This window comes from Cricetulus griseus (genome assembly GCF_003668045.3).
Source record: "Cricetulus griseus strain 17A/GY chromosome 1 unlocalized genomic scaffold, alternate assembly CriGri-PICRH-1.0 chr1_1, whole genome shotgun sequence".
NCBI classification, from domain to species: domain Eukaryota; kingdom Metazoa; phylum Chordata; class Mammalia; order Rodentia; family Cricetidae; genus Cricetulus; species Cricetulus griseus.
This window is the reverse complement of record NW_023276807.1, coordinates 130,978,276-131,004,270: the sequence shown is the minus strand read 5'-3', so window position 1 is coordinate 131,004,270 and position 25,995 is coordinate 130,978,276. Positions and strand designations below refer to the sequence as shown.

The 25,995-nt window shown below is 45.0% G+C and overlaps 1 protein-coding gene across 1 annotated transcript in view; it reads left to right on the top strand.

The window, feature by feature from the left end:
* The first annotated feature begins 1,753 nt into the window (after positions 1-1,753).
* LOC100773300 (RELT-like protein 1) overlaps positions 1,754-25,995 on the top strand; it is a 58,987-nt gene continuing 34,745 nt past the window's right edge. Inside the window, exon 1 of the mRNA XM_027390720.2 lies at positions 1,754-1,990. Within this exon, the coding sequence (XP_027246521.1) occupies positions 1,903-1,990 (88 nt within the window). The 5' untranslated portion in view covers positions 1,754-1,902. The remainder of the gene's footprint in view (positions 1,991-25,995) is intronic.

Sequence of the window (25,995 nt, the reverse complement as noted above, 5' to 3'; positions counted from 1 at the left end):
AACAAGGCCACATCTACTCCAATAAGGCCATGCCTCCTAATAGTTTCACTCCCTGGTGAGCAAGCATTCAAAGAATGAGTCTATGGGAATCATTCCTATTTAAATGACCACAGGGAATAAAGGATTTGCTAGACTTCACTTCTACAATGCTGTTCATCATTGGAGGAAGTCAGGTCAGGAACTCAACTGGGACAGAAACCTGCAGGCAGGAGCTGATGCAGAGGCCATGGAAGGGCACAGCTTACTGACTTGCTCCTCAGGGCTTGCTCAATCTGCTTTCTAATAGAACCCGGGATCATCATCCCAGGGGTAGCCCCACCCACAATGGACTGGGACCTCCCCCATCAATCACCAATTAAGAAAAATGCACTACATCTAGATCTTATGGAGGCATTTTCTCAATGAGGTTCTCAGATGACTCTAGCTTATGTCCAGTTAACATAAAACTAGGTAGTACAATGTCTTTTCTTTGCATTCATCTCAAGTTTTCCCTTTGACATACAAGTAGAAAAGGCTTTCTTCTAAGTCTGTCAGATTACAGGATGTGCCACAAACAGGTCACAGGACCCATAGTGCCTGCCTTTAGCTTCAAAGGGTAGGGTCTCCAACCTTCAGCCTCAGCCACTGTCCCTGGTAATTCTCACATCAGTGCTGTTTGTAGCAGACAAGCAGAACACAGGGAGGATGTTAGAGAAATAACCCTCCCTTGACACCCAAGCCATCAGTCAGTCAGCTTACAGAAGAGGCTGAAGACCCAGCCTGCATTCAGCTTTAGCTCAGGGCTTGCTTAACTCAATCTGACAAGTCTAGGCCTTAAGGACCTTGTTATGGAGTCTCCAAGGGTTAGTTAAGATGTAGCTATTCAGAAAAAGGCCCATTCTCCTTTAAAAACTACGTCTGACCTCTTTTAGCATGTTGTCCTTGAGCCAGGTGCTGAGGTTAGTGGGGTGAGCAAACACTGGAGTTAATTACAATAAGCACGGTGGCTTAAACATCGTGGGCTCACTTCCTGGCGATAATACTCGCTTTACAGAGCTGATGTGAGGATATAAAGACCTAAGAAGTGACTGAATAAACTCGAAGAGCTGTTTCAGGTGAGTGTTTGCAAGTTGCAATGTAGGCATATGATTAAAACAAAATGGAATCCAACTCAAGCAACCAAACCAAAGCCCTGTAAGTTATTCCTGGAAGTGTGTGGAGAACTGTTCCTCCACAGAAGAATCTTAGACAGAAGCAGCGATGGGAACAATTGGAAGTTTTTCATCTTTTCCCCTTAATTTTCAAATAACCAAACATGACTTTGAACAAAGCATTCCTTCCTAGACCACTAGCCCAGGTTAATTAACTGGCTAGAGACTCTAATAGAGAAGAAAAAACATCGCTCCATTCTACTGCAGGCTCTGTCTGGGGTCCATGCTGGGCTTCCTGGCACAGTTTCAGTCTTCCTCTTCCCACATCTAGTCCCAGGACCCAGAAGAAGGAGCAACCCGCCCGAGGCTCCCGCGTTGTCCCGCCACCTTGCTGGGCAGGGTTTCAAAAGGAAGCCCGCCCAACCAGAGGAGGCGGAACGGGGCAGCGGAGGGCGGGACTTGGGGCGGGGTCACGGCTTACCCGCGCGGCTGACGCGTTCAAAGGGTTCCGCCGGGAAGGGGGAGTGACAGGGAGAGGCGCGGGGGGCGGGTCCATGCATGTGGGGTGGGGCCAGGCCTCTTGGGATCCGGGTGCGGCGGACAGAGGCGGGGCTTCCGTATGGTGGGCGGGGCCTCGGTGGGTCCGGGCTAGGCGAGTAGGGGCTAGACGAGGCCGAGCTCCGCGGCTCAATCTGCGGGGCGCCTCTGGAGCTTCTCCATCTTTCCGGACCAGGACGCGGCTGCCGGGGAGAGGAGGGCGCAGGACGCGGCGATGGCTCCGTGGGGACTCCCGGGGTCCGCTGTGCTCTCTGCTGCGATGTTCTTGGGAGGCGCCATGAGTTCGCCGCTGGTGGCCCCGGGTGAGTGCGTGGTCCGGGCGGGGGCGCCAGGTGTTGAGTCGGGTCTGCACGCGGAAGGGAGCGAGGGGCTTGGCGGATAGGGACGGGTCGACCCCGCAGCCCCGCCGCTCCCTGAGTTGCGCGCGTCCTGCTCGGATACCGGATCCGGCTCTGAACATCTGGGTGTCCTGGGGTGGCCCGGGCAGGGTGCGGCGCTCGGCGCGGCTCTCGAGTCCCTCCCCACCCTCCTGCCGTGCTCCCGCCTTCCCTTCCCTGCCTCTTCTGAGGACCGCGGGACCCCTACCCGGACTCTTCAGAGTGTCGCCTTGCTGGGGCGCCTTCTCGCGCGTGCCCTAGGGGCTGGTCGGCGGACCCCTTTCTATCGTCCTGATCTCAAAGGCCTCGCCAGGCGAAGATCTTGATACCCGGGACCGGGTGCTGCTACCCCTTCCTCCCCCCCCCCCCATTTTCGTTGTATTAAAGCCTTGAAAGTTCCAGTCTTTGCAGGTGGTTATGGATTCTTGTAGAGTAACTCAGTAATTTCGTACTCCTTCCCATATCTCCTGGATAAATTAGGTAGGGAAAGAGGAAAGGCACATCTGTAATGTACCCTGCTTTTTCTTTGTATCAGATCCTGTCATCACAAAAGGAATCCTCTGGGGTCAGGGTGGAAGCCACCAGCGAAGCAGACGCTAAGTGTTGTCCTCAACTAGGAGCTCTCAGCAGGAGGGAGTTTCTAACTGAAATCTCTTCTAAAGGAAGCCCTCTCATACACTCCTGTTTTTATAAGACACACACCAGGGATTCCCAATCATTGTTTCCCCCTCTTAATTGCGACCTCACTGCAGTAGTTAAAAAAAAAATAGATTAAGCCTTCCTGGCCATTTGGGGTTACCACAGACTGATTCTTACGTCAGCAGGCTCTGCCAAGCTGCCTTCAGGGGTGGCTCCTCTTCAGGCCCAAATAATAAGCAGCTGGAAGGCTTCCAACAGCGACTGTCTCCTTTATAAAATACATGCACTGCTCTTCAGTCCTGAGCATTCCAGTCACTTAGCTTTGAAACTGGCTTATCATTTGGCCTTTACTTTTTCATCGGAATCGCAACGTGCTAGGAAGGGGACAGGATAGATATGTGTCTCTTGAGTATTGATTAGCAGATTCACATTTCCTTCAGCCATCCACCCAGGGGAAAGGGAAGCTAGTGATGAGTTTGATTGGATACGAGACTTTTGTGTGCATCCTGTGTTTCTTTGCTGGGACTTGTAATTATGAAATAGGTTCAAATTCGACTGGAAGCTTCAGGTAGTATCTGGCTGTAATCACTTGTTGCAGAGTTTGGGAAAAAAAAAAAAGCTTAACTTGGGAGTCAGATTCTTACAATTTAGTACAAGAGGCTTGTAATCAGCCTTCATCAGGAGATACCCTTTCCTAGAGTAGGTTTATGCTTTGCTGGGTTTCTGAACAACATCTGGGTGTCAGGCCTGCAATGGGACTGAAGAAGGTCTTACCTAATTGTGCTAGTAACCTTTCTGGTGAAAGTTAATGCTTGAGATGAGTGAAGTATCTGAGATGGAAAGGTTGCAGGTTCAAATTTGCTAACAGGCTTTGAGGCTCGTGTCAAGCTGGCATCTGACTGATATCTTTGGAATCAAAGCTGAGAAGTAGGAAGAAAGAGATGGGAACTCATACAGCCAGCCTGCTGTGTGCTTTGCTTGGCCACTTTATGTGTATTTTAGAACTTACTCTTCAAAACCCAAGATGCATTTATTTTCAGTAGAGCATTTGAGGCCTGTCATCACGTAGGTACTATATCAGTAAGCATTGGGTAAGGTAGGTGTGTGTGTGTGTGTGTGTGTGTGTAAGAGAGAGAGAGAGAGAGAGAGAGAGAGAGAGAGAGAGAGAGAGAGAGAGAGAGAACACAGCTTGCTTGATTTTAAACTCATTTTCTTTCCATTGTCTTCCACTGCTACCCAGAGAATTTAGAGCATAAGTCACCCTCAGCACCATATATTGTAAGATAGTTTTAAGATAGCCAAACCTCATAGCATGAACATGTAGGTATGTGCAGCCGTGCAGTGGAAAAAGGACAGATAGCTTCACAGTGGGTGGCGACAGTCTCTCTCACTTCCTTTTTTGTAAACGGCCTAAAAAGTGGCATTAGAAACTACTCTATGAACACCAGAGAAGCTTTTCCATGTCTTGCCTTATTCATGTACTTAAGTTCTCTGGTTACTCAGCCTCTGGGCTTATTGGTTTCTCACTTTTCCTATCAGACAGTGGGCGCAGCCCTTGAGTGGAGAGGGGAGTGAAACAGTTCCAGGGTGGTGCTGTGAGAGATGCATGGGGCCTGGGATCTGTGGGCGTCCATCCAGCCCCGCTCAGATTCCTCATTTAGATGCTGAAGATATGTTTGATTAAATTCTGGGTTTTCCTTTGGCTGGGTAGCTGCCTAGCTGAATATCCACATGAGACACAGACATTGGGTGCAGTGTTTTGAAAAAAAAAAAGTTACTGTTTGGAGCTTGGGATTTCATGCTTCCTCCAAATTTCAAGAGGAAATGAAAAATGTTACCAGTGGCTGTCATTTCTTTTTTTTTCTCTCTGTGTATTTCCTAGCCCTTCAGAAAAGGGTAGGCAGACATTGGGAGGATTTGAATGTGAGAAGCCACCGTCCAGGTGATTCAGACAGAAAACTTTCGTTTTTACTTCTTTAAAGACGGGTTGGGCTTTGATGTTGAAGTCTTATTATGTGTTGTGCCATTTTAATTACATTATTTAAAAATGACACACATTAACAAATGATATTATTTTTTTAAAAAATCTGGTGTAAGTTGGAAGGACTAAAATTGAAACTTGGCATCAGGGCACTGTGGTTTCTGGGCTTTGGATGAGCTCAATGGTAGAGCACCTGCCTGCTTGTCATGTACAGGAGTCCTGGGTTCAATTTCCAGCCCTACAAAAGGACACACACACACACACACACACACACACACACACACACACACACAGATATGAAAATATAATCTAAATTATCATTAGTTAAAACTTAAAACTACTTGGGGCAGTGGTGGTGCACGCCTTTAGTCCTAGCACTTGGGACCTGGTCTGCAAGAGCTAGCCTTCATAAGGTTCGCAGAGAAACCCTGTCTGGAAAAACCATAAAAAATAAAAATACTTTTGCTGGGCGTTGGTGGCACACACCTTTAATCCCAGCACTCGGGAGGCAGAGGCAGGTGTATGGATCTCTGTGAGTTGGAGGCCAGCCTGGTCTCCAGAGCGAGTGCCAGGATAGGCTTCAAAGCTACACAGAGAAACCCTGTCTCGAAAAACCAAACCAAACCAAAACAAAGAAACAAAAAAACCCCCTAAAACTACTATCCTTAGTGTTGGTTGTCCAGTAATCTTTGTGTACTTGTGATTTTTGGAGCTGGTAAAGATTTTAAAGTTTTATTTTTTTATTTGCATGTAAATGACATCAATACAATTTTGGTCTTTACTCCAGGAATTATGATTTATTATTCATATGTTAAAATTTACTTAGATTTAATACTGTACAATCTTAATGTATGTAAATGTCATATACAACAAGGAGTTGGTAAAGTTTTTGGAGATTCTAAACGAAGATAGTAAAAAATCTTGTGTAAGAAGGCTGGGCATGGTGGCATTGGCCTGTAATCCTAGCACTCTGGAGGTAGAGGGAGGCTGATCTCTGAATTTGAGGTCAGCCTAGTCTACATAGTGAATTTCAGGACAGCCAGGGCTATATAGTGAGGCCTTGTCTTAAACAAACAAACAAACAAATAACAAAAAGATCTGTATAAGACTGAAGGTCTAAAATTGAAAGTTGGCCTTAGTGCATTGTGACTTCTTTACCATTTTTGGAAGGAGGATTCAGTGTTTATTATTGCTTGTTTGATGGCAGGTGGGGTGGGCTTTGTACTCAGGTCATTTAATCCTTGCAATTCCATAAGACTGATTTTAATCCCATGTTTATGGCTGGAGAAATGGAGAATTTCTATATGTATATATTGTATATAACCTTTGTTATATACAAGTACAAGTATTCCATGCAAATATCTAAAAACATCCAATGGAGAAATAGCAGGAATCCTGCATAGTGACTGGAAAGACGTGGTGGTTAAGAGTGGTAAGTGCTCTTATAGATGGCCCAAATTTGATTCCTAGCACCCAGACAGTCCTCCATGGGCACCAGGCATGAACATAGCACATATACATACATACAAGGAAGCAAAATACTCCACACATAAAATAAAAGTAAAGTCCATCTTAAAATCTTACAGAGATTTGGTAAATGACAAATAGCCAGTGAAGAGTTTTAAAAACAGCCAAATAGCCATGAATTACCCCTCTGATGCACAACACTTCAGGAGAAGAGCCTTGATATTCTAGACATTCTAGAGTGGAATCTAATAAAGACACCTGGATGCAGCTGGGCTTTTGTCTATTCGGTAGCTTTATGAGTGAATGTTGTTTGTAATGGAACTTTGATGGTAAGTTGAGAGGCGAGGCTGGCTTTCTTCTCTGCATTTCTCTGCCAGTTAGTGACACGGCTCTCTTTGTAAGAGAAAGAAATTGGATCCACCAAGGGACATCTTGGGCTGTGGTGGATACCCCAGGCAATCTGCGTTCTTGGGGCCAGTCATCTTATCTTGAGGCTCCTTTGGCCAGCCTGCTTGAACTCAGGAGACCCAGTTTCCATTCCCACTTGCAATACCCAGAGGCCTCCTTGTCTTTCCTCCTTTGGCACTGCCCTGGGATCCCAGAAAGAGACAATTCCCAGCCTGGGTTCTCCTATCTCCTGTACCAGCCACCAGCCCTCCAAAAGAGCCGCCTGTAAGCACCCTCCCTTGCTAGGTTTGCAAACTCCTGGGTATAGCAACATTCCAACCACTGATAAAAGTGCCTGTTGTACAGAGAAAACAAATCTTTAAGCTACCTTTCTTACCTGTATTGTGGAGAAAATATGGCCAAGCTGCCTCATGTGGTTATTATCACAGTTGTGTGAGACAAAGCATGTGAGTGCTTGGGGCAGGGTTTGCTGTGTTCAAAGGGTTTGTTGTTATTATTTGTTCATAGTCAGACACTAACATTTCACATTGAAAGGGTGAAATGAAGTTCTTAGGCACTCCAAAGCTGGTCTTAAGCCTGTGACCCCAGCATTAGGAGACTGAGGCGGGAGATTACTGTTAGTTCAAGGCCAGCCTGAGCTGCATAGTGAGTTCCAAGTTAACCTGGGCTACAGCATGAAATTTTGTTTAAGCAAAACAACAATCAAAACAAATCCAACCAGCACCTTAAACACTCTAGAAATGTCATTTCTGGTTCTTTGCCATCTGCTAGCATCCGTTGTCCTATACCATGGAGCTCTGGGTTCTGGTGCTGACAATGGAAGGGGATGAGGGGGCTTCGAGGAAGCAGGATTGGGCAGTACTTCTACCCTAGGGGAGGAGGAATAGGGGACAATGGGCTTGACTGGGGGTTCTCTTGGGAGGCAAAGTCATTGGCAGTCACATTAATACAAGGAAGGAAAGAGAACGAGGCAAAGACACCATTCATTACTCTTGTAAAGACAGACCATGGCACTTTCTTTTGGAAGAACCTTGGGGGATGGACTCATCAATGCAGCCAACCAATCTAGTTGTAGGTGCAAAAATGCGTCTGTATTTCCTTAGAACTTGATGGAATGATTATGATATATGCTTTGGTTATTGAGGGTCTAATTGATTACTGGGCTTCTCTTTACTTCCAGGGCTGTTTGGATGAAATAGAATTCATGGCAGGAAAGGAGAGTCTGTAGTATTAGGGGCTGGCAGGGTTCCTGATGATGTTCTCAGAATTTATTTAGTAGAGAGGAAACTGAGCTGGACTACCAAGATTTAAGCTCTTTTGTTCCCTCTAGGATCCTCCTGTCCTGTTGAAGTGTCCTTGTGTTGAAGTGGACCCAGCATGCATCTCTCTCTGCTCTTGGCAGGTTTCCTTGGTCCACACACCTGCTCCTGGTGCTCACACACTCAAAGTTCTTTGGTGTGGGATGAACCTGACCTCAGCAGAGTGACTGACTGGCTGTTTTAGGGGTGGCTGTTGTTCTTAGTCAAATGCATTTAGAGATGCTCATCTTGTTATTATCCCCTTTGCTGTGCATATGGGGAAACTGAGCCCAGAAAGATTCTGTGGCCTGAAGGAGTCAGGTGCAGCTCATTCCTAGCAGCCATTAGGGTGACATCATATGTGGATCTTGTTCACCACTGGAGGCCCAGGTCTGAAGTGAGACCTGGAATACAATAGGTATTTAAAATGTGAATGAAGAAAAAAAGGCTAGAACTGGAATCCAGGCTTTTTCTTTGAGAAAAAGTTTTCTATGTATATGTGTATATCTGTGTGAATGTTTGATGTGTCTGTGTGTGTTCATGTGTGCACACATATGAGTGCAAATATATATGTACATGTGTGTACAGGCCAGAGGAAGGTGTTGGATCCCCTGGACCAGGATTTACAGGCAGTTGTCAGTTGGCTAACATGGGTGCTGGGAATTGAGCACTCAGTTAAGACCGCTCTCTGGCCCTCTTTTTCTTTATATTAGTGTGGGAAGTTATTCTTCCTAACATTCACTCTCAGATCTTAGCCATGAGTCCCTCTGCACCTCTCTGGATTAATTAGACACTCTGTTGTCTACCAGCCTCTGAGTTCTGTTTCCTTCCAAAGGTGGCAAAACTAGTCATGGAGAGAGGATGCCAATCATGAGGACGCTGGGGGATCCAGAGACATGGAGAGGAAGTGAACATTTTTTGGCGTAAACTCCAAATCTGTTCATGAGTCTTTTCAAAGGCAGGGCCAATTGTATTCCGACAGCCAGTGCTTGTGCCATGCCAGGTGTGTGTGTGTGTGTGTGTGTGTGTGTGTGTGTGTGTGTGTGTGTGTGTGTGTGTGATATTTTAGATATCACAACACATGAAATATTTAAAGCTATTTATTTCATGAGCAGCTTGGCCTGTTTTCAATTGCTATAACAAAATGCTTGAGACTGGGTAGTTTATAAAGAGCAGAAGTGCATTTGGCTCATGGTTTGGCAGGGTGAGAAGTCAGTGAGCATGTTGCTGGCATCTGCTTGGCATTTGGAAAGGACCTCCAAGTTGCATCACAACACAGTAGAAGATATCATGTGGCAAGCCAGAGCATACATGCTTATAAAGTTGCTAATGTCACAATGGAACCTCATCTCATTACCTCATCTAATCCAATTACCTCTCAAAGGCCCCACCTCAGTACACCACAAACATGAATTTCGGAATTAAATCTTAACACAGTCAAACCATAGCAATAGGTTCTTTTGATTGATTTTTATCATTCACCAAATATTAACAAAGCACCTTACAACACCTAACAAAGCACACAGAGGGTAAAGTGATGTGAACAGAGTCCGTGGATTCACTGCCCCGTGGAGCTGTCAGAAAAGATGAGGGCAATGAGCACCTCTGTAAGGAGAGGCACTGAGTCAGAGCATCTAACCTGGGACTGGGAGTGGGACGCGTGGAGAATTGAGAATCCAGGCCAGGTTGGGCAGGCTTTCTGGAGCAAATAAGGTTTAAATTTCCACTGTGCAGCTGTAGGCGGTAGCTGGGTGAAAGGAGCCAGTAGTTGCTGAAGAGGTGTGTGTGTGTGATGGTTTGGATATGGTTTGAGTGTGTTCCCTAAGGGCTTAAATGTTCACATTTATTTCACATTGTAAGGCTTTAGGAGGGTGGAGACTTAACTGGATGCCGTGTTTAGAAGTGGTTAGCTTTTTTAGATAAAGGAAGTGTGGCATTACTAGTCATTAGTGTGGCATCCTCATGATTGAACCCTCAGAGTTTCATAGCAGAAGAGAGGCTAAGGCAGCACAATAGGCTTGGGATGAAGAGGGAGAGTTTGTTTTTCTGTCACATTTCCTGGTAATGTTGGCTAAATATCAGATGTGAGCAGGGGGCTGGGGGGTGGGCTTACTCCTCTTCTTTTGTGCTCCTACCCATTGTCTTGGGCTATCCTATCCTGTCTTGTATCCATGCTTCCAGCTGAGATCAATAATAATGCTTCCAGGAACTCTTGCCTGTGACCTCTCTCAGAGTGTATTCTTGTGATGATGGCCTGAATGCAGGTCAGTTGTGCTGTAACTCTTTCGTGTTGTTGGCCCTCAGTTGTGTGCACTGGTTTCAACTCTATGTTTCCTCTTAACTAGAACTCTGTCTCGGCTGAGTATATGAGATGTATTAAATATTTGATTGCTTGATCATATTTAACTTTTGCAATCACTGTGAGGAGCAGGTTACCATAGTCTGTTTTGTAGCAGGAAGGGAAGTGAGACTTACAGGGAGTAAATCAGAATGAGAAGCAAGATTTTTTGCTTATCACAGAAGATGAGAAGCCAAAGCTGGGTGGATGTTCCTGGTCCCCAAATGTTCTTTGTATGATGTGAAATGACATATTTTCTCTGCCATCAACAGTTGGAGCAAAGTTTTATATTTCTTTGTCATTTTTATTCTTGTTCCATCTACTTTAAGAGGAGACCAAGGCATCTTAGCAAGAGAATGTAGATTTTTGTTACTCAAAAATAATTAACCTAGGATGTCTTCAGATATTGCCTTACCTCTCTCCCTCCCTGAGACAGGGTCTCACTGGGTAGCTCATGCTGGCCTTGAACTCACTCTGTAGTTTAAGTAGACTTTAAATGTACAATTCTGAGGTGGGAAAGATGGCTCACACGTTAAGAGTGTTCGATGCTTTTGAAGAAGACCCAATTTGGTTCTCAGCACCCACATTGTGGCTTACAGCTGATGGGGGAGGTCCTTCTGTGTATATGTTGTCTTATTGGTTGATAAATAAAGTACTGTTGGCCAATAGGGAAGCAAGATAAGTGAGGCTAGGAGTCGAGGAGGATTCTGGGAAATGTAGTAAAGACAGGAGTCTCTATGTGAGCCTGGCAAGAGAGGGCACAAGCCTCCAGCGTCCTTGATCAGATAAGTCTTTATAAAATATGTAGATTAATAGTTATGGTTGATAATTAAGACTGAGCTAGCAGATAAGAAATCCTAGTTATTGGCCAGTAGCATTGTACCTAATATTAATCTCTGTGTGTTATTTTGGGTGCCCAGGTGGCAGCGGGGCTCTCGTGGCTGGTGGAAAGATTTATCATTACATACAGCTGTCTCTAACTCCAGGTCCAGGGCATCTACTGTCTTCCACAGGATTAGGCATGCAAATGATGTACATACATACAGGCAAGTGACACACCCCTATACATAAAACAGACAAAAAAAATGTATTTGTAGTCCTGCTTTAGGCTCATGAGTGCTGGAGTTATAGGCTTGAGTTACCATCTGAAGCTGGTAATACAATGAGCATGTGATTAGAAATGTTTTTCTGTCTGGGTGTGGTAGTGTTCACCTTTAATCTCAACACTCAGGAGACAAAGGCAGGTGGTTCTAGGGTAGCCTGCTCTACATAGTGAGTTCTAGGCCAGCCAGGACTGCATAGTGAGATACCCCTTCCTCCCATAACAGCTGTTTTTTCTAAAATTACAGCACAGTGGAGATATGAGGGAAGAAAAAATGGGTTTAATTCACCAAAGAACACCAATTAGATAATCTTCCTTAGCCAGCTGGTTAAGTTAGTGTGAGTGGTGCATGAAGAACCTTTATGTTACATGCCACACAGGGCCAAGGAGGAACTCCTTTTAGTGCTGATCACTTGGCAAGACACCTCCTCTTTGCAAACACAGGGACATAACATGACTTTCTGAGATTCCTCTAAGGAGTGGAAGTTTGAAGCACTCCCTGGACTTTCTGTCTCACAGTGTAAGGCTGGGGGGGGGGAGGGGGGTGGGGAGGGGACATCCATTTCCCACTATTCTCATGGGCCTCTGGAGCTGGAAGTTCCCAGCATAGTCATGTTGTATTAGCCACATTATAGAAAGCAACAGCTGTGACTTCCTGGCATTGGCAAGGTGGCAGGTGGCTAGCCACAGACATGGCTTTGTTTTCCTTTGCAAGTATGTAGTCTATGCTATCATGGCCTGAATGTTTTTCACTTCTTTCCCAGATCTTTCCACCTTCTTGCCTCTGCTAAGGGCAAAATACCAAACAGCCACCATCGCAAAAGCCAAGGCTTGAGCCATGCTTAAGTTTGGGTGATTGAGCAGGTAAGTTGGGCTTTTCAGGGGAAACACATTTCACACTTGGATTTGCCAAGTAGGTGTCCGATGATAGTTGTTGCAGCTAAAGCTTGTAGATAATCTTGTGCCCACAGCACACGGTTAATTAAAACACGGGGCTTTCTGTATTTGAGATACTGCTGGGTAGCTATTGTATATGTGGAACCAGTGAACTACTGATTTAGTTTTTGTCCTGTGAAACATACAATGGAGAATTCTAGATAAGCCATGAATGGAAGTCTTGTGATGTAATGGAAAAAGGAGTTTGGTGTAATCAGAATCACACTTAAGTATTGTGTGGGATCTCAGGAAGAGACTTCCTTTTTGAAGTGAAAGCCGGGAAGGACTCCATAGCCCAGAATTGGGCATTTAAGTGATCCACAAAGGGAACTATAGTAGACCACACATACCAACCCCATGGAACAGCATGGGTGAAGGTACAGGAGCTAGGAACAAAAGTTAATTGCAGTTCATGTAGAACACTTTCTCAGTGACTGTTGTGTGATGGGAAGCTGTACTGGGGAGGCTAAGGTGAGGCCCCTGAGCTCTTGAAGCACTTTATTGTGTAGGCAGTAGAAGGGATGGTCAGGCTGGGGAGCGGTGGATGGAGGACCAGAGGAGCCCTGGGCATTGCTCTGTGATGCAAGAGCCCCAAATATTGATATGAATAGCACTGAGTTTGTGGCAGGTACCGTATTGTCATTGAGGTGGCTTGGTTCCTTTTCCTGTATCTTTGTAGGGTGCAGGTGGGGAGGAGAGCACAAGGGAGTCCAAGTGCAAAATAATGCTTTTTTTTTTTTTAAAAAAAAAAAAAAAAAAAACATCTAGGAGTCACCTGTGGGATCAAGTAAATAATACCATTCGTTGTAAGTGACACAAACACACAAACATAACATATAACAATATAGTAGGTTTTTTTTTTTTTTTTCCCCCTGAGACAGGGTTTCTCTGTGTAGCTTTGGATCCTATCCTGGCACTCTGAGAGATCTGCCTGCCTCTGCCTCCCGAGTGCTGGGATTAAAGTTGTGCGCCACCAATGCCCTGCCAATACAGTAGGTTTTATGTGATGTGTGCATAGGAAAAATCTTTCAGTTTAAGGAATGCCAGGTATGAGAATCATGAAGTTAGTATAGTGGGTGGAGCCCTGGTCATGTGAAAGCCAAGAAGCAGTCATGGTACCCACTTGTCTCTAGTCTATCATTCTTTGGAAATCATCAGAATCAGCTGGCATATAGGATCATGTCTGTTAAAAATGTATTTTTGGAAGCCCATTGGACATTTCTATTTCTCTGCCCTGCAGTTCTTCAAGTGCACATTGTTTGCTTCTCCTTCCCGAATGGAGTGCTGTCACCTTTAGGACAGTGTCTATAATAAAACACAAGTCAACATGGGGTGAATTAAAGCCCTAGCTTGACCAGGGGTTCCATTTCTGTCACTTCCTGCAGGCCCATTTCTCTGCTCCTCAGTGCTTTGTAATGTCACAGGGAGATGGACAGGGAGAAGGGCAGTGTGAGAGTGATCTTGCATATATTTGGTGTCTGTGCTGTGTCAACAGTCATTCCATAGATAGTAGACTCCATCTCTGGTATGGATGGGAGAGGACTTGAGGAGGGAGGGACAACTGTTTTGTTGAACAGAGAGATTGGAGAATTGCTAGGCCCATGCTGAGACAGTGCTGTACCTGGAAATATTGTTGAGTAGAGGTTTTGACCTTGGTTATTGTAATGGGTCGGTGCCTCCCATCTCTGGTGCAGATGTCTTTAAAAAAACCCTGAATTTATTCACCGTTGAAAGGGAGTGTAGATGGGTGAGCCTCTCTTGTATATAAAGAGCCCCTTTGACCACACTTGAGATTTCATTAGTGAGGTGACTGTGGGTTGGGCCCTACATAGCTTCAGCATGGACCTGGTGATGAGAGGGAGCAGACATGTGATAGAGGGGCCAGAACTTTCTATCCTTACCATGATCTCTGGGGCTCAGTGAACATCAGCCAATGATTGAGTCTGTCAGTTTTCCTAAAAGCTCTGTACCAGGGCAGTGAAGGGGCTTCTAGGGATGAACTTAGGGCTGTGCTGGCAGGTGGTACCCTGGAGAGGGTGTGGAAGCTGTCCTCCTCCCTTTGCCCTCTGCCCTCTGCCTCCTGCATCCCTTCCACTTGGGTGTCCTGGTGCGCCGTGTCTTTGAAATAAACCTGTGGTCACAGAAGACTGCTTTCTGAGTTCTAAAAGTCACTCCAGTAAATTATTGAAACTGAGGGGAGGCATTGTGGAGACCCTCAAATATGTAACCAGACAGAAATGAAGTTAGCCAAGAGACTTCTTGGAGGCTGGCCTCTGAAGTGGGGGCCATGTAGCAGGGATAGCTCTTAGCTCGTGGTTCAACACTAACTCCAGGTTGTTAGCGGCAGAATTTAATTGAACTCTAGGACACCCAGTGTGTGTTAGAATACTGAGATAGTCAAATCTCATTGGGAAGCTATATATCTCAACATTAAAACATGCCTGGGATCATCTTTGTAATTACTCTTGTATTCTACTTAGAGAAAGGTTCAATGGTATTTGCAAAATAATAGGAAAGCGAAAGTTATCAGGTCATTGTTGTACTGTTCATATGCTCATATCATGCTTCATCATACACAGAAGTTCAAGCAAGGTACACCTTTGGTTTTCTTTGACCAGTGATTTCTGTGATGTGCATCAGAGGTTTCATGGCATCGTCTCTGCTTCCAGCCTATGAATGTATCTGGGATGTCACTGTGGGTTATAGCTTTGGGCAGTCCCCTTAGTGAGGGATTCTAGTCCTGCATTCTGGTTTACCTCTGCAGAATGAATACTACTGTTAGGTTGGACCGTGGGAAAATGCCAATAGTCAACTATTGCCACTTGTGGTTCTGGCAGTTTCATGTTTGACCCAATAGTAATAAAAGGTTCCTTTCTGACTTCATTATCTGTAGTGAAAAGTCCAACTCTTCTGATTATCACTAACATATTTTTAGAAAATGTAAAGAAATAGAGAAAAATATGTTAATGCTCTACGAATCAAAAGTAAATATTAACTAATTTGAGAAAGTGTTGTCCAACACTTTACTTTTTTCTATGCATAAATCACTCATTTTATATTTAAAATTTTTATTATTATATGTGTGTGTTCTTTTGTATTTGCATGGATTTGGGGAGTTCACATGTCATAGCACAGATGTGGCGGTCAGAGGACAACTTCTGGAGCTCATTCTCTACTTGTCTACTTAAGGCTCTCCTTAATTCTGTGTGTCCATCGTATTACCCATTGCAGGAAGAACTGTGGGTAATTCTAGTCTGTGGGATTGTACTGAATGCCAGAGCCTTCACTCTAGCACTTCATAGATAGCAGAGCATCAGGGAACAGTGCCTCCTGCCTCACCTCTGCTTCTTGCTAGATGTGCAACCTGGGGCAAAGTATTTGACCTCTCTGTGGTATAGTGTTTACACCTGTAAAATGGGGCTTAAAGTAATGTCTACCTAACTGGGATCATTGTCAAGGTTAAATGTGTTACTATCTCTATAAAGTGTTTGGTATAATAACAGAACAAATAAATATCAATATGTGATGATTATAGTATTTTTTATGTGTAGATTTTTGAAGATTTTAATTTTTAAACAATTTAAAGAAATTTGGCTTTGTAGCTCAGGCAACCATTGAACTCTTAATCCTCTTGTCTCAGCTTCTATGTTCTGATATTAAAGTTCTGTGCCAGGTTTTCAGAGTTCTGTTTGGGCATCATGCTAATGACTTTCAGACTTAACTTTGCCCCTTCTGGGGTTTTCCTGATTGTCTATGTCTCATCTTTTCAGCATTCTTTTCCCTATTGGATCTTTGTTTTCCCTGTTGGTACCTCTTCCCTTGGCTCTGCTCCTGAGGTAGTCGAGGGGATTTCACATCAGGTGACTTCAGTGGCCTCAAATCCTTGAGGTTTCCTGGCTATCCCTCCTCCCTTCCCAGTTCTCAGGTTCTCAGAAGCCAGACCCACGTGCCTGGCGTGTGGGAACTGCCTGACTGAACCTGTGACTAATCAGAATGCCCTCTGTTTAGGACTTTTGTAGTTTTCTGTTTAATCATTTTCCGCTTCCTGTTCCTGGAAGGAAGAGAAGCTTGGCTGTATGTGACTGATGTGAGAGCATGTGGAGCCTGCTGTGGCTCTGCTTTGAGTGGAAATCTGTCTGCTGGTGGCTCTGCCTTGAGTGGGATCCTGCCTGCTGTGTCTTTGCCTTGAGTGGAGCCTGCCTTCTGTGGGATCCTGCCGGCTGTGTCTTTCCCTTGAGTGGAGACTGCCTGCTGTGGCTCTGCCTTGATTGGAGCCTGCTTGCTGTGTCTTGGCCTTAAGAGAAGCCTGCCTGCCACAGCTCTGCCTTGAGTGGAGCCTGCCTGCCCTGGCTCAGCCTTGCTTGCTGCAGCTCTGTGCACCGTGGTCCTGACTGGCTACCATGGTTCATGGCTCTGTACTGCTAATTGTGAAATCTACTTAGCCTGCCATGTGGCATGGCAGTGCCCATAGCTGCTATTCCCTCACATTAAGGGCTCATGTTTTCTGTACCTCACATGGAGTAATGCCCCCTCTAGTCAGGCTCCTGGGGTTCATTGTCTTTCTGTGTGTCTGGCTTTTTATGTCTGTAACTGCTACTAATTGTCACCAACACTGAACTGGGATAAAACCAAATTAATCTTAGAGAAAACACACAACATTTCAACTTTTGTCCACATTTTGTTGATGGGGAAACTTCAGCTTGCCCTGGGGTCTCATAGCCTGGAGGCAACTTGAACAGAGTGTAAACAAGAAATACTTGGTTTCCTTTCTGCTTTGTCTCTTTGCCCAGCTTTGGCTCCGAATCTGTCTTGCCTGCAGTGATCCTGGGCTCAAGTCTCTACCCAACCACTCCCCAGAGGAGCCATTGACTCCAATGCTTTATTCTTTATTGTTTCCATTTCTTAGATGGCTTTAACAATAGCAACTTTTGTCTGGTCATCTATTGACTGGGTAAGTGGTAGAGCACTTAAACCTAGTATATGCAGGTCCCTGAGTTCTTGCCCACTACTACAGAACAAAACAAACACCAGCCAGGTAAATAAAAGAGCTGACACAAAATAATAACTTTAGTCCAGGAAGATGGTTCTGCCTGTAAAGTGCTCGCTATCTAAGCATGAGGAGTCGAGTTTGGATCCCTGTGTGTGTGTGTGTGTGTGTGTGTGTGTGTGTGTGTGTGTGTGTGTGTATGTGAGTGTGTGTGTATGAGTGTCAGGGAGAAGGTGGAGACAGGAGGACCTTCGGGGCCTGCTGGCCAGCCATTGTAGCCAGTTAGTGAGCTTCTGTTCAGTGAGAGATCCTGTCTCAAAAAACAAGGTGGAGAGCAATTGGCAAAGACACTTGGTACTGATCTCTGCCGAGCACACACACACACACACACACACACACACACACACACACACACACACACACACACACACTCGTGCATCTGTGCAACATTACATGTTCAACACAACACTAACATCCATCTCAGAGTTGTGGGCATTAAAGAAGATAAATGCAAGTAAAAACACTGAAGTTGTCATTGAAGTTGGGTGGCAAAGTATCTGAGCACCCCAAAGGCTTGGAGCATGGAAACCACTGCTCCTTAGAACTTCCTGGGGAGGAGAACCTCCTGTCCCCACCATGGGAGCTGGGCCAGCTCCTTTGGGAAGCCTTTGCTCTGCTCAGGACCCTCATTTCCCTGTGTAGTTAGTCCCTGCTCTATTCTGTGCTTGCTGGTAAGATTTGGCTGGCCTCCTAACCCTGGCAGGGATGTTGTACACAGAAGCCAGGTATCCAGCTCCTCAAGCTTGGTCCCCTATGTCAACCCCCCTCTGTCTGTCTCAGGGGAGTCACTGATTTGTTCAGGAATACCCAGTGCTCCCCTCCTAAGGAAATGGGACATCTGGACCTGTCTTCTGCTTCCTGTTCGATGGTTTTCTTCTGGCTTGTACTACTTGGCCTTCTTTCTGTAGCTTAAATAATTTCTAGCCTAGTCTTGCCTGGTTTCTTGAGAGGAACATGAACAGATCTGTTAGTATCACAGCTTTCTGAAAAGTGGGCAGTGGCCATTGGTGAGGTTACATAAGCTTGGATTTAGTGTCCCTGTAGGGACCTGGCATGTTGCAGAGAGCTGGTGTCCTGTGACCATCTCACATTGAGGGCCAACTCACAAAGCTGGTTTAGGAATATACTGCTATTTGTAGCCTCCTTTTGCGTCCTTGCAAACTGGAACTCTCTGTTGGTGTAGATGAGGCCAGGGCATCCTTTGTATGGCTGTCTTTCAGGAAAGGCCACTGGACAGTGTGCACTGCTTCAGGTTTAGCGGATGTTCAGCTTTGGGCATAACCTGCTTATTTACGTCTTTGGGAACCATTGGCATTTGACAAATAGGACCTAATTGCATCAGACCCAAATAAGATCGAAACAAAAGTACCTGTCAAGTTAGAGTGGGGTGGATGTGCTCCATGGATGATCTGGGAGCCCTTCTCAAGGAATGCCTCGGCTGTCACCTGTTGTATGTGGCTGGGGTCAGGGTGTCCTCATTGCATCCCAGAAGCTGTGACTGGTATCTACCTGCCCTCCTTATGGCATTCAGAAGTGTTCGACTTAAGTTGAGGGTTTTATTTATTTATTTGTTTGTTTGTTTTGATTTCTGTGTTCCATTTGTGTTTGGTAACTTTGACCTGTGTCTCTGTGGGGTGTGCTGGTGTGGGGAGTGGGCAGGGAAGGGGACAAAATGTCTGACCTTAGCTGTTTCTGCTGGACTTATCTTTCTATCATTACCACTGTGATGCATGGAAGGCTCTGATTTACTTACCAAATGAGGATATGGGTAGTCATTTCGGCTGATTCCTTTCTGCCATAGAGTCCAGATCCAATTTTCAGTGTGCAAGTGCATTGAACAGCACCATGTTAATTGGGCAGGAATATTCATATCTTACCTACTGTGTTTCTAGCTAATGTGTATGACTGTGTTTTTTTCCTCCCATTTTTCCTTCTTTCCCTTTTGTCTTCCTTCCTAAAAGAGTTTTAGATGCCATGCCATTACCATTGAGCGTACAAGTTGTGTCTGTAGCAACTGTTGCATAAAAATCCAATGCAGTATAGTCTGTGACTAATGTGAACACTTTTTATATATGGGGATGGGACATGTGTCATAGGCGAAACAAGCTCCTCTGTTCTCTTTGCCTTTGCAGGGTTGTGAAGAAGTGAGTTAGTGTTGTACTTCTGAATGACCTTTTGCTTTTTATAGTTAATATTGGGGGTTTTTATGATGCTGAGTTTTTTTGTTTTTTTTTTTTTTTGAGGAATGCTGTCAGTGTAGTACTATCTCCTCGTAGGTAACTTCTCCTTAAGAGGATTTTTACACCGAAGGAAGATGCAAGTATATGTAGATAATACATAGTGTCTCCCTGGAGGGAGGCACCTCTCAGCCATCAGGAGAGGTGATGGGATGGCACGTGCTGACTTAGGCTACAGACCATCTTTGGGGTCAGTTGATAAAGTTGTAGCCCATCTGTTAGTTTGTTTTTTAAGGTTTATTTTTACTTATTTGTATAGTAGTGTTTTGCCAGCATGAATGTGTGTGTACTATGTGTGTCAGCATTCATGGAAGGCAGAAGAGGGCATTGGATCTCCTGGAACTGGAGTTTCAGATGATTGTGAGCAGCCATGAGGTTGTTGGGAACCAAATCTGGGTCTTCTGAAAGAACAGCAAGTATTCTTAACCACCGAGCCACCTCTACAGTGCAAACTATGTATTTTTTTTGAAAGGCATATGTCAGAAATAAACACAGAGACTACCTCTCCTGTGCATGTGTGTAATTTACAACTTGAAATGTTCAGATGGGTTTATAGTAAAAGTCTTTCTACACCTCTCTTCCAGCCTCCCAGCTCTGCCCTAGAAGACAGGGCTACCAAGAACTAAAGATGTAAAACCTTCTCCTATGCACAGCATTGAAAACAGCTAAAGGTGAATGGACAGATGGATGGGCAGGCAGGCAGATGTGGGGACAGGAAGAGGGCAGGAGAACAAGAAGAAAGAGAGGTGCTGTCCCCGGCCCTGATGTCATTCTGGCATAATCCTTTGTGTGACTTCACTGATGTGCCTTGCCTCTTGAGGTGCCTCTGGAACTCCTCAGCCTTCTCTGCCTTTGAGGCATGGTTGATGGTTTCCTGGCTAGTGTGCCAGAGTGGAAGTGTGGTAAGCTAACCATGCCCCATTTCAGGTGAGGCCTGGTGTGATCCACTTCTCTTGTGTCCTGAATACCAGCCATTGTTTGGGGTGGGCTGGAAGATGCCTGAGGAGTCCAGAACTTAAGCAAGTGACTTCTCCAGACCTTCTGGTATCCTGGAGTTCGTCCTTTCCTAAGGGATAGTGTCAGTGGCTGTTGTCTATGGTCAGCCTTTCTGTCCCCTTAAGGGACTTGTTGGGTCAGGGAGTTCTGTGGCATTAAGATATGACCTCCAGTGTTAGAGATTGCTGGGGACTTTCTTAGACTGTAAAATCACACCCTCGACCTTAGTTTAAATTGAAACCAGGGATGGCAAATATTTAGATTAGGTTTTTTTTTTTTTTTCTTTTACTTTTTTTTTTTTTTTATATTGCCGTCACCTCAGTTTCGGTCCTTTGATGTGGAAGTGATCTGGGGTTCGGAGTGATTCTGCATTGTTCCCAGCCTCCCTCCTGTAGAGACTGCCTGTTCCTCTTTTGTTTAAACAGGTTCGGTTTTTCTCTGTAGGTCTACTTAGTGTTCATCCTTTCTGGGTTCTTGGTACTTTCCTTCTCAACCCCTGTGGTACTTCCAGAAGGAAACCCAGGCTGCAGAGAGGCTGGGCTCAAAGTGTGGCGTCTGAGTAACCACATTGGAAACTGGTATGCATTTCCCCATTACAGATGATTGCCTTAGCAATGCTAGGTTTCCAGGGGTTCAGATCCTGATAGTACGGGCTCCCATGTGGTTTACTGAGGTGTCTGTCTAGGCTTCCATCTGATTCCAAAGCAGCCTTTGCCTGCCAAGGCAGACTGGTGCTCACAAGTTTTATAACTTCTTAGAGGTTTTGACACAGTAAGGGAGGGGGTGCTGTATGCAGTGGGGTAGGAAGGCTCTGCAGGTAGGTAGGTGCAGAGAGTGGGGCTCCAGCACTTACTTACCTGTATAGGAGCCGACCCACAAAGTTTAAATACACTGATATCCGGACTCATGTTTTTCTTCAGTGCCCACATGGGTTCACTTGTTCTCTTCATCCATTTTTACACTTCACCCATTTTTAAACTTCTTGATTTTGAGTGAAGGCTACATCTCAGCACTGGCCCTGAGAGCAGGACACAGTTCTACAGACTCTGTGACTTTTGGTGTCTCCATAGACACACAGAAATATTTGGGGGATGGTTTCATTTAACAGAATTTGCATTAAGTTCCTGTTATAGGTAATTGATTTTGACTGTACTTTAACTATAGCCTCACCAAAGCAGATGGGGTCCTACTTGTTCACAGCTTCTTCTGCTATAGGTAGTGACCCCGTAAGAGTTCCACACTGAATGTGCGGTCATGAAAACTATGGCAATGGTAAAGTGAATGTACAGTGACCAAAAATTGATTAAAATTAAAATGTGCAATGAGCCCGAGAAATTTCTGAAAGGGATTGTCTATGTTGGATTCTGTGGCTTCATTGCTTCCCTCCCCCCCAAACACTTTGCCGGTACCTGATGCTACATGAGGCAATACTGATGAGTGCTGCCTGGGAACCCCTGGATCTCATGGAGACTGTTATGTTATAGATTGCTGCCCTTTTACCGTACACACACATGCCACGTTCTGCTGGGCAGAAACAGTGATGAAATCATGGGAGGGACTTTAGTCATTCTTCAGCGTCTAAATATTAAAATAGTGTATCTTTGGATGACAGCATTAGAATTCCTTGTTTTCAAAATTGCTGCTTGAGTCGCTGACTTGAGCTTCAGAAAAATAATCAAGTGATTTTGCCTTGAAATTGGGACAGAATTTTCAACAACTTCCAGAATGACTAAATGTGTTTCAGTCATTTGGTACTATATATCCATGCAAATCAGAATTATTAGCAATGATGATTACAAAAAATCAAAGTATCTAATAAATTCTGAAAAGTGTTGAAGATGTTCTTTGTAGTATCAGATATTCAGTCAAGATTTAATTCCTTATCTGAAAGTAAACAAGTACAGTCATTTCATTAGTATGTAAATTTGCTTCCCCTTCCCTGAATGGAAAGATATGTTTAGAAGAATTGTTCTGTTTCCTTATGATTAACTATATTATAAAGTAAGTGACTTGTGTACCCTTTTATATATCTACATACCTAGGGTTTCTGGTAAAAAGGGGGTTGCAAGTGGAAAAAATTTAAGAAGCCATGTACTGCCTGGTAAGTCTTGGGGCTAGCTGATAAGTTCTGGAACTATGGAGGCTTGTGAGGGACAGAATGGATTGTTACAATCGTGGTTCTGATTTAGGGTTTCAGGACTTGAGAAATTATGTATTTGTTTTTGTTTTGTTTTTTGAGATAGTCCTGGCTAGCTGGAACTTGCATTGTAGATCAGGCTGGCCTTCCAACTTCCAGTGATGTTTCAGCTTCCCATGTGCTGGGATGAAAGGTGGTGGTACTGCCCAAACCAGGCCTCTTGTCAGTTTTTGTTTTTAAACTGTGAGGCCTTAGGCAAGTGTCATCCCATATCTGAACTTCTGCCTCTTCTCCTGTGAAGTAGAATTTGCCTCATAGAGATTCGGCATTATGATTGAAGGCCGTTGGAGCTGCGGTCTAAACTCTGAATGCTGTGGTCTCCCTATCCAAGTCTAATCACATCTATTAATATTTGTGGGGCAAAGTAAGTGGGGTAGAGATCATACGCTACCCATCAGGGCAGTACTGACTTTCCCACAGAATGCTTTTGTAAGATTTCGCTCGATTATGGAGTGAGATGTAAAAGAGGTGGTGTTTGAGGGCTCTGGCTTGGCCTTGTGGACACGGAGGCTGGGTTTGCTCTCTCCAGTCTCTTAAACCCAGAGAATCATGGGTGGATGGGGCTGGAGAAAGCTGTTGAGTTGTGAGATTCTGAGACCATAAAGAACACAGGCTCCTGATCAGGATTTTCTAGGTAAGCACACTGAGGCTGAGACAGGTGAAGTGTCTTGTTCATTGTCACTGAGGTGGCTGGTGGCAAAGGTGCTCGAAGAAAAGTCTCTTCAGGGGAACGAATGGATAGCCATCTCAGTCAGTTTTCTAGACTTTAAGTAACTGTTCTTGGACACTGTGGTTGGAGAGTTAGCTGATAGAATGTGTGTTTGGGAGGGGTTGTCTTCCCATCCTCTGGTGATGGCTGTGTGGGAAACCTGAACTTATGAATGCATACCTTGCTGAGCACTTGGAGTGTTTGCTTCCTCATTGCCTTGATTGAACAAAGCTGTGTTGGAATTGGTTCCAGGGACCACTTGTCTGGTGGCTCTGTTTTCTACTATCTCTTCCCTATTATGTTTGAACCCCTCTTGCTATGCCTGCTGGTCTCTAGGAATGACACTTCTGTCCCATTGTGTCTCATCTTCTCTGATCAGTTAGAAATACTTTGCAAACAGTAGAAAATTGCTTTTGGCATTTTAGGTTGATTTAGAATCATTCCTCACCCTTTCTCACTTCTGGACATCTTCAGTCATTTTTCCTTCACATCTTCTTTTGTAATCTGCTCATCAGGCCCTTGGCCAAACAGAGACACAGTGAGCCCTTAGAGTACTGTGAATTAACTAAAGCTGGCCAGGTCTAGGGGAAAAAAAACTCCAAACAATACTGATATAATCTGGTCTTTGTTGGGTAGTATTTGTGGAAGGGATCATCTTTGATGTCAGGGCTGAGAAGGGCCTGTTTGACTTGCTCCAGGGCACTACAGGTTCTCAAGGTGAGGTGGTAGCTTATTCTTGGAGACACAACAAATCTGTGAGGGCCCCAGATTATGGGTTGGGTAGGGTAGGCCTGGTTTGGGAGTTGGGAAAATGGAGACTGGGGACAGAGCTCGAAGTCCTTCATTTGGGAAACTGCTTTATCGTTAACAAAATGGTTGACAGTTTTCAAAACACACCCTACTTCTTGTAGTCCTAATTGGAACTCAAGCTTTGGAAGTTTGAGAACCTTTACTATAAACTTAAGTGGTCAAATAGTGTATGAGAGAGCAGGGTAGCATTCAGTATTTTAGCAGGAAAATGGCTAAAATGGTGAAATATTGTTAAAATTATTAAGACTCAAGCATGTTGGCATTGGCTGGGACTCTCTGAGCCCTTCATTGATGTGAACACTGAGGGTAACAGGAAGCCTGGAGGAACAGGTAGGATCTGATTGGTTCAATCCAGGCACTGCCACTTCTTCAGTAGCCATGTGATTTGGGAAAATCCTAGCCTTTCTGTGTCTCAGTTTGCTAATCTGTAACTTGAGGGTCACAGCCGTCTGCATGATGCCAATAAACTAGGCTTATTGTGCAGCCAGTCAGAGCTTAGTATGATGTTGGCTCAGGACTGCTGGCCATTGAAGTGGTTGCCATTGTAGGTAGGTCAGGCTTTCTGTACCCCTGGAGCCCTCTCACCCTCACTGTTCCCTCCCTTGCCTTAGTTCCCACCCCCCACCCAGTTGCTTGTCATCATCCTCTGGGACCTTGCAGCATGCACTGTATACCTTTGGTGAGTCAGCGTACATGGAAAAAGACATGTAGCACTTGCATGCCCTTTTGCATGCTTTTCACCAGCTTCTCCCATTCCTTAATGCCTCTGCTGAGCCTGTGCTCTAAGTCCCTCTGCTCCGCCCCTGTTCCTAACACATGCCGCTGCTGCTTATGTAATAGAAAAATAGAGGATGTTATCCACCTGTTTCCTTGGCTCTTTCCACCTACCTAAGGATCCCTCAGGAAAAAATAGCTCTTCCTGTTTAAGTGTTTGATAGTTTTCTCTACGTGGTAATCTCAGGCTCAACACTCCATATTTCTTGCCCTTTCCTTTAATAAACGCTGCTGTGGCTTGAGTAGGTCCCTGATGTTCCTGTGTTGGGGAAGGTGGCATTGGAGTGGAGCTCTTGTGAGTGGATGGAAAGCTAGCCTGTGCAACTTCTTGCTGCCATGAGAGCCATTAGTTATGGTAGAGCATTGATTAGTGTTGCCACGGGGCAAGGCTGTCTTGGTGCTAGCTTTCCTGCACTTGAAGCCCTTCCCTCTGCTTCCCATCAGAGTTACAGGGAACTTGCACCACCAGCGCAAGTTCTTGGACTTGCTGCCTCCAGAACTTTGAGCCAAAGTGCACATTTTTCCTACAACCCCGCCCCCCAACTTTAGGTTCTGTTATGCTTTAGTGACAGGTGGAAAAGACCAACACTTTGGTTTCTTCTACTGAAAAAAGAAAGCCTCCAGAGAAAAGTTTCATTCCTTCACCCACAGTAGGACTCCCTCCTGCTGCGTGTGCTCACATTACACTTTGGGAAATGCATGCTCTTTCTCCCAGTTCCTCACCTGGGGACCTGCTGTCCATCTTACTGTAGTCCCTTGACACTGCTGTCCACAGCCACCAAAGACCTCCTGTGCTTGCTGTTTCTTCTTTTGTCTTATTTTTCCTCAGTTGATTTTAGTTTAGGTTTTATTTTGTTTATTCATGTTTGTTTATTTTTAGTTTTTCACATACGAGTTTTTCTGTGTAGCTGTGGCTGTTCTGGAACTGGCTCTGTAAACCAGGCTGGCCTCAAATTCAGAGATCTACTTGCCTTGGCGTTGTGAATGCTGG